This window comes from Puntigrus tetrazona, chromosome 23 (assembly GCF_018831695.1).
Source record: "Puntigrus tetrazona isolate hp1 chromosome 23, ASM1883169v1, whole genome shotgun sequence".
Lineage (NCBI taxonomy): Eukaryota > Metazoa > Chordata > Actinopteri > Cypriniformes > Cyprinidae > Puntigrus > Puntigrus tetrazona.
The window spans coordinates 13,607,703-13,623,463 of NC_056721.1; the positions used below are offsets into that span (position 1 = coordinate 13,607,703).

Here is a 15,761-nt window from a genome sequence, read left to right on the forward strand (position 1 = left end):
AATATGCTCAGGAGCAGCTGGGTTTTTGTCTATACTGTATGCGAAACAATTTCCATTTGGTCCTCCAGTGTGTTTGCTCTTCTAAAATGGGATGCTCTGCATGTCATCCAATCACTGCATCCTCTCCACCTCTGCTTAATTTATAGGTAGATGGAAAACAGGCTGGATTTGGCCTCTATTCTGCAGAGGTTAATTGTGTGAGGCGAATCTGTGCCGCTATTGATAGTGGAGGATGAACCGAAAACAAGCATTGTCTCAAGCGTAGATTTAGAGATAAATGGACTGTGGAGCTGCACCAGAAGTTTCCGTGATGAAACTGCGCACCGGGTAGATGTTGGTGAAGGTGCTTGTGTGGAGACAGCATGCAATTATTTTTTTTTAATGCGCTCAACTACTTAATGACATTTAAACGCAAAAGTGCATCTTTTTATATGCATTTAATAACAGCACTCTCTTATCTGTCTGACACTTAGCAGCTTTGTAGCTGCAGAAGTGGTCATCTGTTCTCTATAGAGTGATGTAGGCGAGTTAGGTGCATCTAAGGTTAATTCAGCAGGGGGTTATTTGGATCATTGTTTATAACAATGTTTAGAAATGCAAAGTTTATAATTAATTAATTTATATTATTAAAATTTGATGCAGTATATAAATATAATAATCCTTGATATATGAGTGCTATAATGTTTTCTTTTGTTATTGTATATGCAAATCCATCAAAATCGGATTTTAAAAAAAGGTTTAACAATTAGTTCACTTGCATGGTGAAATGGTACTGATTTTTACATTTGGCATTTATTGATTATAAGCCATAACTTGAAAACTGGTTATGTAACATCAATCAAAACCATTAAGTGAATATACATTTTGGCTGATATTGGATTTTCGAAATTTTTTAATAATATTTTAAAACGTGCATACATATATTTTTAAACGTATTATATTTTATTTATTTTGACCAGATAGTATCAACCAATCAGTCACTTTTATTTATATAGCTCTTTTAACAATACAGATGTGTCAAAGCACTGCACAGTATCAAATAGGAGAACAGAGTGATAGTAGTGTATAATGATAAGATTAAACACTTAATTTTTTATTAAATGCAGAGACAGTCTCTGTAATCAAATAGAAGATAATTGCTAGAAATTAAGTATCCCCAACTAAGCAAACCATAGGAGACAGCGGCAAAGAACTAAACCCCCATCCGTGTATAATATTATAGTATCCGTGTATATTTTATATTTGACATTTAAAGGCCTAGATAATTATCATCATCTTATTGGTTTTTGTAATATTAGTGCATGCCTAAATAATTATTATCAGTTCTCATTGGATATACATATAGGCAAATATTTCTGCATATTTTAATAATTTTAATATTTTAAAATACTTGTTATATTATTTATTGCGACAAAATAGTATAGGCAATTATATTTGGCATTAATCAGCAAAAGACCTTTTAACTAACATAATAATTATTATCATTTTTTGTTCTTATTAAAAAAATGTATTGCATCCATAATAATCATTATTAGTTCATGTTGGATGTACATATTTTTATTTATTGTAATTATCAAAACAAACACGTATACCTTAATTATCGTAATAAACTTAGTTACATAGTTTTTAAATCAGTTATAGTCCATATGAAAATGCCCTTTGCTTTTGTAATAATATCGGTGCCTCCTTAATCAAATCCAGTGGAGAATCACTGCTGTGTGTTGCTCTATTTGGACCAAGCTTGCCACAGTCCTCAAGTTTAGTTCCACAGCTGCTGCTGCCACCTGCATTACCTGCAAGTTCAATCACACAGCCCCTGTCTGTCATGGATGCCAGCTCCCATGAAGCCCAGTGTCAAACACAGGCAAAGTCAAGCAAGTCTCCAAAAAACAGTCACTCTCTGCTGGTCGTGCAGTCTCTGTTTTGGCACATTGCTTCAGCAGCCCTTCAAAGAACCCCACCACGGTTCCAGCTCAATTGCCCCCATAAGGACCATTAAGAAAGCATCGTGGGAAATAAAGAACGAATAAAGAGTGGGGAGCTGGAGCATGGCAAGTATTAAATGCTGCAATCATTATTGTAGTTACCATGATGAGAGGGGAAAACAGCATGCTGATGAATGAGCGGCTGTAAATGCTGTTGCTGGTTAGTTCTTCTCCATTAGTACGCAGCGCCTGGCCCGTTCCCAGAGACCCAGCTCTCAGCCCGGGGCAGCTGCGCTCCTGCCTGTGTTCAACAGCTTGGTCCCGGAGTGAGGAGCAGTCTGAGTGGGAGGGTAATGAGCTCGCTCCACCCAGAGCTGAACATCCAGCTGTGGGAGAAGAATCGTCCTTGCATGCACATCTTTGCTCAGGCAGGTGGTTTCGTGGTGGGGAGGGAAGCGGATATATATGTTATGGTAGATCTCTTTAGATATCTCCTCTCATCTCAGACAGTTGTGAGATTATGAAATCATCTCATGAAAAATCCAACTAAATAATCTCAAAATAAACGAGATTTCAACTGTATTTTAAACTGTGTTGATTTGCATTATATCAGAGTCTGACGTTTCAGTTTTAACTTCTTGTTTCTTTTAAGCTGGAGAAATGATATCCAATTCTATATTCTGTTTTATTTAGGTTTTTATTTTATTCACTTAAGTAATTATTAACTTGAATTCGGTATGAAAAATATATCAAATAAATCATTTTACATGATAAAAGTTTATTTAGACAAAAAATTATACTTATTATACTTCTAATCTTTTAAAGTGGTTTTTTTATTAAATTCTAAGCATTTAAGTGTGAAGATCTTTGCTCACTGAGTGTGCAATTTCTGTAAGTGTTTTTTTATTTAATTATGTTTTTTTGTATTTGTCATTTGCTCCTATACAAATGCTTTTTAGGGATGTGAAATTTCAAAAAATTGAACCTGATCCGAATTGTCAGTTTTGATGGTAAAGTTAATGTAAATGTAAAAATAAGCATAATAATATGAGTTGTTGGCTAATACAGATAAATGTAATTTGTCAATATCCTATATGGAATTGATATATTGTGCATCACTACACAAAGAAGCTAATTAACTTTCCTGAGCAATGAAAGAGAAACGTCTGAGTAATAAAATCTTCCTCTGGAATGATTTATTCACTGTTTCCTTGATATATGGGAGAAGGCTGGATTTATGTGATGGTGGTTTTCATCAGTCCTAAAGCACTTAACCTGAGTGGCGGTGGGTATCCTCAACCAAAATCAATATGTGATGTACGGTATACGGCCATGTGCTGAGCACACATCGACTAATAGGTATTAGGGTGAGGACTGGGTAAGGAAAGAAGGATTAGGGTAATTGTGTTTTATCTGCCATGGTCTTTAGTGGATTGCACTGAGGACACACACACATACACATACATACACACAATAGATAGACAGAGAGAGAGACCTCTCCAGTGACCTCTACAATGTAGATAGCAGTGAACTAGAGTGGAACAGGCTCTTGCACTGTGCTAACAGATAAAGATCAGATTTGAAAATCGCATTTATGGAGCAGAACTCCTTTTGAATTATTCAAATAGAAGAAAGGTCCTAAAACATCATAAGAGACTGTTAAATGTATTTTATAGCACAGCTAAAATCACATCATTTTTTCCACTGTATATTTATAGCTATGTTTATTTTAACAAAGGTATTTTAATTTGTTTAGACAAATTAGTATTAAATTAAAATATTGGCCATTTAACTGATTATCAGCCATTAAAATACCAACTTACTGGCATTGGCTAGAATTGTAATAATGGTGCATCTCTGTTTTTTTAGGACACAAACTAAAAGATTAGGCTGTTCATAATAAATTATATTATCTCATCTGTGATAATAACAAAGGCTTTTTAATATGTGCCAGTTAAGTTAAATACCTGAATGGGAATGTTTATAGTTTATACATATTACTGAATAAGCCACATTTGAAGCAATTATATAATGAAATTATAAAATGTCAGCTGGATGACATTTCCACGGTTGCATGTATTGTATTGCCCAGCGTTAATTGCTGTCGTTTCCAACAAGGTAGTATTAAACTGCTGTTGAGGCATACATAAGCTTTGAATAATACTTATCCATCCGTTTCCTTAGACTTGTTTGGCTTAAGATGAGTTATAGCAGAGCAGCAAAATGGACAATTTGAATCTGGCAGATTGACAATGATTTGATTTGGACATCTGTCAGATGAAACCCATGGGCTGTAGGAAACCAAAAAGAACCATATGAGAGAGTCTCAAAACTTGAGTTGCTAACAACAAAACCGCTAGATTGATTAACATTCAGTGGAAATCAGGATTGGAATCTCGCCATATGGTTTTTGGGTAGCCGAGTCTGTAGAAATTGACTGTAGATATTGAACGAACAGCTTCATCTCTGTGATAGCTCACACCTGGATGCATTGTCGACAGGCGGTGTGCCTCACCGAGCAGCAGGCCAGTCGGCAGATGTGTTCTCACGTTAAATTGTTACGCTGATGTCATTTCCCATGGGTAATGTCTCTGTTACAGTTACATCGGCACTCAGCAGACAGCACGAAGGAAAAAACCCCACTTTCCCACTTTTTTTAAACATTTTTGGTGGGGTGGTGTCGCTTTCTATTCTTGCGAGCTGTATGACAGCGCTGTGGAGTAAGGAACTCCCAGCTGTAGGAAACCAGAGCAGATCTGGCTGGAGGTGCAGTTAGCTCATTCTCTACACATAGTCTGCTGGCAGTCTCCACCTCCCTCTTTATCTCCTGCACTGTCTCACGTCTGTTTTTCCTGACAGATTTTTGACTGCTTGTGCAGTGTAGTGTAATGAGTTGAGCACTTGGGGGGATCTGCTCATAATAAAAACAGCCTAATTTATTGATGATAGTCCATACAATAAGACATGCAGCCAGCTGCTGTGAAAGAACCTCAATGTCTAAGAATTGCACATTATTAGGGTTGGAGGAAACTGTTTCTTCTTTGGTTAAAACATTGTTGAAACTTTGAACAACCATTGAAAAGGGAAAGACGTTTGATGTTGGTCCTCTTCGCTGAGATGTCACCTTAAGATGGAGTTTTGGAGATGGATGGATGCATCGGTAAGTGGAGAGAGATGGATGTTTGAATGGTTGAAGAGTTGAATGGATACATGGATGTTTTAATAGAAAAATATATCTGAATGGATAAATGGATTCACATTGTTGGATGCACATGTAAATGTATGGGCAAGGAGATGAGTATTTGGATGGATGGATGGATGGATGGATAGATAGATGTGTATTTAGAGGTATAAAAATCGAAAATTGAAAGACACTTGAAAGTGAATATCTTTTGCGTTTCACTTTAATAACCACCACTCTTTTAAAATACATGAAGTGAACCGCTCTATGCTTTACTCCTATACCTTCAGTCCTGAAATGAGCGCACGTGCATCATATCAGAAACATGGCACAGGGAACAAGCAGAAGCCGATGAAAAGCCTTGAGGCTGCTCGTCATGAAAGTGCGGGAAGTGCAGAGAGTTTGTGGTTGTTTCTTAATGGAAGTTGCCAGCTGAGAGAGCACACTGAGAGAGATGTTAACCTTCTGAGATAGCATGCACATTAAAGATGCATTACAGAGCGCTTTGAAGTCAAATTAGGTCTTATTCGAGTCATGACAGAGGGTGTGTAGAATCGACCGGATGTGGCGCCCTCTTCTGTCTCCTTATTATTTGATGGGGGTTTCAGGTCATTGTAGCCCGTATGAATGTCACTAGATGCCCAGTTGTCTTTGGTAAATGTGTTTCTTAGTCTGCATGTCAGGCTGAAGGGAGATTAATGGCCCTGGTGGAGTGTGGGTGTTGTTTAGGGGTGCAGCACCACAGCTGGTGAGTGAACCTAGAGCCCTGTGCTGGAGGCCTGGCTGACCTAGTGTTTTCTGCTATGTACATCAGGGGCTCGATTTCACAGGCTCCCTATAAAGTCAATGAATAGGCTGTGTCCAAAGAGATAAATGGCCCCTGTTGTGGAAAGGAGTATAACGTTGTAAAAATATATATCTGTGTGTGTGTGTGTGTGTGTGTGTGTGTGTGTGCATGCATGAAGGGTATCCAGCGAGGGGTGGGTTAAGAAACAGAGCATATAAATAATTGATAATATGTACTGGCCTCTTTGTGAAGATGAACATCCATTGTGTATATGCCAGTCAGTATTGAAGGTGGGGGGTTTTAAAAAGAAGCATTAGCTCTCTGTGCTGTTGACCTCATTATGTGGCTTAGAGCATAAAATAAACATTCATAGGCGAGAAACCTAGTCAAATAATGCTATGGATTAAAAACACATTTACCACTGATCTTTTGCCAGTATATTCATTTTCACTTCTACTGAATATTCATTTTTGCTTTTATTTTTCACAGTGTGACAGATGAATAAAAGCATGGCATGGTGTCACGAGAAGATGAATCTTTTTCTTTTTTTTAAATGTTTTTGCCTGTTGCTTCAAGTTGCATTTTTTAAAATTTATTTGGAACTGTAATTTATTTCAGTTGTTTTCTATTACTGTTGTTCTTTTATATATATAGAGACAGAGAGAGAGGATTTACTACTGATGTGTGTATATGTATATATATATATATATATATATATATATATATATATATATGTGTGTGCATATACATGATATATAGGCATATACCATATGTCCTTTCCTTCAAACTGCCCTTTAAGTTTAAAATAGCCTGTTTTTCTTAATAGCTCATAAAAATTCACCAAAACCAAGAGTAAATATGTCGTATTCTGTTTTACTCACATTTTTTTCTTTCCCATTTAAACCACAAAGTTTGCAATTACAATTTAGCACAATTGTTGGCAACACTCTCCTTTTAAATCACTACCAACTCAAAAGGCTTGACATGTTTTTGGTCCAATTGCCCTTTTGTGTTTTCGCTGTCGTTCCAGCTCCCCCTTTAAAACACTCCCAAGTATTCCCAAAAGCTTTTATTCTCGGTTTCCCCCTCCTCCTCACAGCCTCCCCCTTCTCACCCCTCCCAACCCTTTGTTAGAGACAGCCCCTCATCCACTCCCCCTCTCACTGTCTTCTCCTTCATTCGAGGCAGAGAGAGGGAGTCATGAGCGTCCGTGCCGTAAGGATGCAGAAAACACGCTCTGTGCATTGTTTAACGTAACGGAGAGGTGGACTGAGTGTCATCGGCCAGTTTGTTTTCTTTTTTCCTGCTTTTTTCCTCTCAGGCTCCACTCATTTGTGCATGCCGCTCCCTGGCTCTTTGGCTGAGACGCGCTGGCTGAACGCAAGCTTGCGCTGAGAGAGTACCTGCTGCCTGGGGGATTTTCTGACATGAATAGCGGCGATCAGAGTATATGTTTTTTTGCTGGCAGTGAACACTTCCTCTGAGGCTCAGCTGGAGCGAGTTTAAGCCCAGGACACGAGGAGGTACAACAGAAGAGGAACGGATGCTTGAGAGAGCTAAACGGAGAGAGAAATAGCTTCTGACTACAATAAAAAGAAACGAGAACGGAAGATCCACTTTTTCCAGAGCGACAAACAACTTGGCTGAGTCCACAACAGGGGCTTGTCTTGTCTCAGGAGTTATCCGCTAAAAAGGACTGAGGACTAACAGCGCTGTCCGAAGCAGTTGTCTAATTTTCTTTGCGCCCTTTGCCGTGGCAATCTCAGCTGTTCCTCGTCTCTTGTTTCCGGCTGCCTGGATCAAGGAGCGCGACAGGAGCATCTGGGGGAAGTGTGCTCACCAACTTTAGACTGTACGCTTCATCCAGAGCGCTTTCCAAAAAAGAGGGGAGGTTGCCAGAGAGGACCAGTGTTGAAGGATAGAGGGGGGTTGAGGAAAAAGACCCTGCTGCTCTCCAGGGCATATGGTCGAGCTTGCCAAAGACAGCTGCTGACTCTCTGTGGGCTAATTATTCATTCATTCTGGAGATTCAGCCTGGGGCGGGGGGAGAAAAGTTTCGACTTTTACGACCGAAGACGAGCCTAGTGTTGCAGTTCTCTAGAGGATTTGGCAAGGGGTCAATCTCCAAAAGTTTGTGTGAGTGAGAGAGAGAGAGAGGCTAATGACTTCCATTCCAGCTTGTGGGCAACCAAGCGTTTCCCTGGACAGACGGCTAGCATGATGCCTAGCCACACCCGCAAAGCATCCTGACACATGCCACAACCAGAGCAGCTTGGCATCTTCATGCCACTGTCGGGCACAGACAGGTGGCAGCACCTCCTGAATGAAGGGAATTCATTGTGCCATAAAAAATTACAAGCACCCCTTAAGACAAATCAAGAGCCAATTCATTACTAATTCACCAAGCCGTGGAGCCGTTCTGCGCTTGCGGATTTAAAGTACAAAGTGCAGCAGGGATTGTTTGCCGTGTTGCCAGTCTAGGCCAGGGGTCCAAAGGAGGTTTTTTTTTGGTTGTTGTTGTTGTCAGATACACTCGAAAGAACTCGCACTCTAACCTTTCATGACAAACCACCCCTGTGCTTGGGAGAGAAATGGAGGGATCGCCGGAGGGTTGGGGACTGTAGGACCTGTACCCTTCCAGAGCGGCTAAAATTTGGGAACAAAATGCGTTGCTTGGAGACTGGCGAAAGTCTATGTTTTTCAGGAAGGAACTGCTATAAGAAGTGCCACTGGAGTTTAAGCTAAAGCCATTTTTGGATTTTTTTTGTATATCCTTCTTCTCTGAGTCTGTTCGGAAACGATTGTCAACTTGGCGTACTTTAGGGACGGCGCGGAGTGGAGTATGACCAGTTGTCAGTACCCCACGCCGCCCCCGGAGCGGGACCGCATGTACCAGCACAAAGTGTCGCTGGTCGTGCGGTACTTCATGATTCCTTGCAACATCTGTCTAATACTGCTGGCCACTTCCACGCTCGGCTTCGCTGTACTCCTCTTCCTCAATAACTGTAGGTCACAGTTAGTGAAACATGACTTGCAGCGTATGTATATATATATGTGTTTGTGTGTTTGTGTTTGTGCATGACCCTGTAGAGTTTTTGTGGCTTGATAAGTTACAGATTAGTGTTCCTTTCCCTTGTGTGCTTTGTAGAGTTTTCTTACAGTGATTCTCAGGGAGGCAGAGGGGAGACTCTTTGACGGATGGATGGTTCAATAAGGATCGATGGCAATCAAAAACTAATCCCTAATGCGTTGGCTTCGATCCCCCGCCTGACAGTGAAATGATTAAGGATGACACAGATAAACTGTCCTCATCCTACAAAGTGCTTGAACGCTTGTGTCTAAAAACACTGCTCGGTGGCGCTCTGTCATCCCTGAAGCAGTGGTATTTAGACTGCACAGTGGGATAAAGGGGGCAGATTAAATTCCTTTGGATGTGAAAGCTTGGCATTAGCGTCAGTGCTTACTGTATCTGCTTGAGTGAATCTGCAAATGCTTTGGTGTCTTAGGGTGCCCCGCCAGCCGGTGTGTGTTGCCAGATAGTTTTGGCACCGTGCTTACAAAGAAAAGATTGGAGACGAAACGTGAGCTCCAGAGCATGTCACAATGCGCTTTGATGACATGGAGCAGCAGGTAATGCTGCTCTTTTCCTGTTTTAGATGTATTGCTATCTCTGTCCTGTTTTATCTGCCTTTTTGCACCGTTGCATCTCAGGTTTTCGTATGCTGTGAATTCTCACATAGAAAAGCGTTATCTAAGACAGTACAGTATGATTTCAGAGCTTTTATAAGATTTCGTTAGTACGCTCTGCTAGAGAAATAGGTTTAATTGATTAGAAAATGGTCTTGCTATGCATCAGTGCTGATGTCTCATTAAATTCCTAATGATATTGAAATTTAGATGACTTCTTAACAGGAAGCTTGTACAGCTGGTATCACACACACACACACACATACACAGGTCTGTTTACACTTGAGTTCAGTGGCTGTCTTTGGCCGTTCCCTAGCATTAAGCTTGTAAGATGCCGTGTGAAATTACATTGCAGACACTGGGTCACAAAGGACCCCACAAAATTTAAATTAGCCCTTTAGGTAGGGCCTCAGGCTATCTGAGTAAATATTAAAACACTGTTAAGTAGTTACATAGAAGAATATATATGCATAGAGACAATAATTCATACATTTTATAGAGCAATGTGTTTAGTATTATCGCAAGGAAGACCCTGGAAAAGAGAAAACAGTAAAAACAGAGCATCCAGCCCCATGCACCTTCAGTAAACCATTACCTACCTCATTTCTCATCATCTTACCTGTGCCCTCACTTAAAGAGATCCACTGTAGCTCTGCATTAGATCTATATTAAAAGACCAAAAAGGGCCCTTCATGAAATTCTAAAAATGTGCCCTCTCCATCCCTCAATAAAGGAGTCTGAGTGTGCGGTTCATTTATAAGCCGACCATGTCGCAAAATCGATTTAATCCAGACAGATTCCATTAGATTTAAACATAAACTCAGTTAGAGCACTCTATCCCTGCTCCTCAAAGAAGAGTAAAAAACAGGACGGAGTGAAAGAAGTACCATTAACATGGAGAGGTGCATCGTAGCGTTTGAAAGCTTGTTGGAGTGGGATACAGACCAAAGGTTAGTCATTTCCATTTTCATTTAGCAGGCACAGAGAAGAGAGGCCACACAGGACTAGAGCTGCTCAGCTGCACAACCAAATCCATCAGCCTATACATACACATCAGCAAACTAGATAATAAAACAGAAAGGAAAAGAGAAGGGACACTGAATGAAAACATGTGGCTGGTGTACATATGTGCACAGCTATGATAGCCTGCCTGACGGTTCAAGTTGCTGCTGAGTGTATCTGCCTTACCATTCTATTTAACAAATTAATTACACGTTTGAAATGACAGTACTGATTTAAATTTACGTTAAATAGTGAAAAGTGAGACATGAATTCCCTTGATTTTAGAATATTCTGATGTATGTTATTTTGCAATCATTAAATTGCTACCGTGCAATGATATTCTTGGCTCAATCTCAGTTTGAATTTTGGTTGAATAGAAATAATAGCGTATATTTAGTCCAATGGAAAATTTTCTCCTTCCAATTTTAACTTTTTTTCACTTTTTTTCAATTTTAATCTATTGCAAGTTCACCTATTAAGATGTAATAATTTTTGGCATAAAAATATAGGTATAGTATCATGAATTAAAATATAGCTTTTTTTCTTTAAATCAATATTTAACATTTATATTTTTAAATACTTACTGGCGGAATTTTTATATAACAACCATTAAATTGTAAAATTCTGCACTGTCCCTGGCAGCAATTTTCTATATAGCTGTGCTAGCATATACAGCATTGAATAATTTAACATAAAGCATTGCAATGTTATTGCAGTGTGACCCAAATATCAATATAATATCGTATCACCAAGTCCCTGCCGATTCGCTTAAAGGAAAAGTTCACCCAAAAGAAAGATATTTTCAAAGTCAGCGGAGTCCAAACAGCATTGGATTCCTTTGATATTCATTGTATGAACTGAGACACTGAGACATAAATATCTTATTTTGTGATCCACAGAAGAAAGCACAGGTTTACAACATCATAATAATGAACAGAGATGACACAATCTTCAAATTTAAGTAAAGCAAATGTGCTTGAGGAGAACCTTGCTTCGAATTTCTCAGCCGTGTATCATTTACATGTGAAACAAACGTTCCCGTGAGACCTGCACAGATAGTTGTTTTGTCCTCTTCTGCCACTGGACATATAAGAAAGTCGAGCTGAGCTTGGGGGCGTCACAGGGTTATGCATTACAGTGTGTGAGCAGTATATGTTTTATCTCTATGATACGCATCTGTGTGTGTGTGTTTATTCACCCTCAGCTCAGGCGATGTTTCCCAGAGGATGAAACGCTGTAACTGTCATGATTGACTCTCGGACCAGTTCAACAGACACTTCATTATTCAAGGAGAGAAGCACAGCAAGCCGTTTCCCCCCCTCTCTCTTTCGCTTCCTCGTTCCCTCACACCTCTGTTTTTCTGTCTCTCTCTCTCTTTCTCTCGATCTCTCTCCAGCACTGGCTCTCCAATCTTCCTTGCACTCAGTTGTTGACAAGCAATTTGAAGTGAGCCTAAAATTAAACTCTATCCTGGCAGTTGGGGGTGCTGGTGAAGAGAGGAGCAGAGATTCCAGCTCCTGCCCTGTGTGTGGGAGTGTGTGTGTGTCTGTGTTTGTGTGTGTGTGTGTGTGTGTGTGTATGTAAGTGCAACCGGCTGGCTGGGCAATTGATGTGATAGTTTTGTGGCGTTGGTTATTCCCGCCTGCAGAAGCAGGGTGTTGTAGCTGCACTTTAGCTAGATGGCTTCATGCGCGTGTTGTTGAAACGCCGGTTCTGTCAAGAGTAATAAGGTACGGGAGTTCAGTGTTTTCAAAATCACTTCGGTTTGGAGGAAAGTTAGACTGAGTGGGGTCGCTTCCAACTTCTATGGCAGTTCTCGCTTTCAGTCGGCGCTGATTTTAATGAGTTTCAGCCCTACACTTTTGGCTGGTTTTGTAGTCTGAATATTTTAACATTTATTAGTGTAAGCGCTTAAACTGATAGTTCGTCCAAAAATGTAAATTCTGTCGTCATTTGCTCACCCTTGTGCCGTTCCAAACCTGTTAGACTCTTCGATTGTGGAACACAGAAGAAAATATTTTGAAAAATGTCTCAGTGTTTTATTTTTTTATGCTTACTGTGGAAGTCAAAGGGATTCAGTGTTGTTTTGAACCACTTTGGCTTTCACCGTGTCTAAAACCAGTTAAAACATTTTTCAAAGTATCTTCTTTTAAAATAGTCTTTTGTGGACGCTTGTTGCTTTTGTGCAGCATATGTACGGAAGGCCTGAAGGGACAAGCATTTTTGTTTTACTGTCTTGTTTTCTTGTGATCTGTAATTTCAATATAAGTAGGTTTTGTGTTTTTTTTTGCAATGTTAATTTCTCAAGCCTTTTTCTATTACCATGCAGATGTTCCATTCCCCTGAATTGGCTCAAAATGAAAATTGAAACACATGTTCAGAGTCTCTATGGTGTTTAAGACTATAAAGTTGTAGCTTGCTTCACTGACAGACATAAAAACGCTTCAACTTCAATGAGTTGCTAAAATAAACTTAATTTTTCTTATCCATGTTGCAGCAGTATAAGCATAAAAATCGCAACAAAAAAGCAGCAGATTTTGTCAAAATGATTAAATAATTAAGTTGAAATCTTAAGAAAACAACTTTTGTTCTCAGGATCACAAGAGAATCAAGCCAGTATCTCCAGAAAAACAGATGTTTCATTTGTTTGTTGGTGTGTTTTGGTGATTCATCACGTCTGACCGAGAACACTGTTTTTGAAAACCATTTTTTGTGGCTTTTGATATATAGTCTGTGAATGCAATTCCATATTACTTGTTCAAACGTTTGTGGTCAGTAAGATTGTTTTATATTAGTCTCTTATGTTTACAAAGGCTGAATTTATTTGATCATATATACAGTAACATCAATATTATGAAATAATATTTCAGCAGGCATTACTTTAGTCTTCAGTGTTACATGATCCTTCAGAAATCTAATTTCTAATATGCCCTGTTTGCTTCTCAAGAAACATTTCAACTCATTATTAATGCTGAAAACCATTGTTATTTTTATTAGCCTATTATTTTTAGGATTCTTTGATGTATAGAAAGTTAAAGGAAATAACATCTATTAAAATATATGTTTAAAAAATGGTATATTAAAAATATATATATATATATATATATATATATATATATATATATATATATATATATATATATAAAAAAGTTCAAGTTAAGTTCTTAACAATGCAAATTACTAATCAAAAAGTAAGTTTTTATATATTTACAGTAAGGAGTGTACAAAATATCTTCATGGAACATGATGTTTACTTAATATTCTAATGATTTTTGGCAAAAAAGAAAAATGTCACTTTTTAATATAATGTGCCTTTACTGAATTAAAAGTATTAATTTCTTAAAATAAATAAATAAAAATCTTACTGACCCCAATATTAAAAACATATTTGAAAAAATATGTTTTTAACATTTATTCCAGGGCTGTAAGTACATTGCTGCAAACAAATTTGACAGCATGTCACGCAACTGATGCCGTCGGTAGAGCTCAAGTCGTATTTAACCCGCGATATTCTTTTAATCTCATATTCCCACTGATCTCTCTTAATCTATTCTTTTTGAGATTTAACCTCTGTGAAAGAGTCATGTAGTCCACTGTCCACCCACTCATTCGAAACGACTGCTGACCTCCTGGGACCGTCCGGATGTCTTCCTTTTAACTAATGCGCCTCTCTCTCTCTCTTCTTTCTCCGCAGATAAACCTGTTCACTTCACACCGGCTCCTCCTCCTGATGGTAAGTCCCATAAGAATTCCCCTGACCAGAGTGTTTTCAACCTGCTCCGATAACGATCTCAGCTCAGGCCCTTTTGCTGTTTGAAGTGGGCGTCCTCGCCGCGTCGCTTCCCACCACCGGCTTGTGTGTACCCTGTTAACATGGTCAGCGAGAAGCAGGGAGGGACATCTGCTTTGATGTAGAAATCTCCTGACATCTTGATTTATCTAGACTGGTGGGATGCAGGGTGGCTGACTTCTCGGGCACGCGGCTCAAGTTTTCCCACATCCCCTTGGGACGCATCTTCGTTTATTACTCAGGCTGATTAGCTGATTGCTTTTGCCAAGTTTATGAATATAAATCTCAATATTAAATGAGGTATTGTTTCTCTAGTTGTTACCATGCACTGAGAGTCATTAATTATACAACAACAATTTATTGGCAAATGGCATATCTCTGCACAGATTAATTGGGAGAAACAGCTGGTTTCCCCACTCTGTTAATGAATATTTATATGCGACAACATGAAATGGGCTTTGGAGGTTACTCCTGAGCTGCTGGCAGTGGAGAAGCTTCTCTTTATGAGCTGGAGGGAGCTTCATTATGGACACCGTCGTAAATACTCCAACAAATAGCTGCGTGTGTGTGTGGGTGTAGTTGGTATTAATGCTCTGAAATTACATGTGGTGTAATTAACTCCAGTGCACGCGTGCAAACATTTTGAAAGTTTTCAGCGTGGTTGTTAGCACCAAACCAGACCTGGATGACCAAAGGAATAGCAAACAAACTGTAATAATGCTCTGGGAGCAATGATGTGCTCATTTTTTTTTACACATTTTTTTGACTTGATCACAGCTTTTGTATATTGGTGGAAATATTCTTTAACTTCAGCCAATATTTGGTAATATTTTATTGACCATTTTAGTCTAATTATGACATTTTTTTTGTCAAATCATCAGTGTTATTTTAGTATTTTGTACTATTTATAGTATTTGCTTTTATATTTATATTTTTTTGTTTACTTTTTAGATTTAGTAAAAAGTGATTTGGTCTTTTGTGTTTTTTATATACGTCAAATTTTTGTACTTTAACTTGATTACAGTAAGTTGCCAAGACAAAATTGCTTTTGTTAAGTGTCAGTTTTGCTAATATTTATATTTTACTTACATTTAATGTAAATGAAGTTTTAAATTGAATTTAATAAAACCATTCTAATCATTTTAGTTAACAATAACAACACTGAACAATGATGACAAGACTAAATAAATGCAAAATGCAAATAATCAAGTCTAAATATATAATATTTGTATCTATGTATGTAGACAATGGTTGGTATGATTTGGTTTATATGAAACAATCATGCTCTTTCTAGTTTTCTTTTTCTTCCCAAAATCTAAATATTGTTAGTATACTGTTATTCTTGTTGTTTTTTATTTATCATATTTTTATAAATGTTATGTTATTATG

General features: G+C 38.4%; 1 protein-coding gene across 13 annotated transcripts in view; it reads left to right on the forward strand.

The window, feature by feature from the left end:
* Positions 1–15,761, forward strand: part of agrn (agrin) — a 208,220-nt gene that overhangs the window by 68,750 nt on the left and 123,709 nt on the right. For 9 of the 13 annotated variants that reach the window (XM_043224201.1, XM_043224202.1, XM_043224203.1 and 6 more), the window contains one exon: positions 14,277–14,315. In XM_043224201.1, coding sequence (XP_043080136.1) covers positions 14,277–14,315 — 39 coding nt within the window. Of the gene's footprint in view, positions 1–7,070; positions 8,932–14,276; positions 14,316–15,761 lie in introns of those variants that run through there. The other 4 variants (XM_043224209.1, XM_043224210.1, XM_043224208.1 and 1 more) reach the window with 3 other exon arrangements.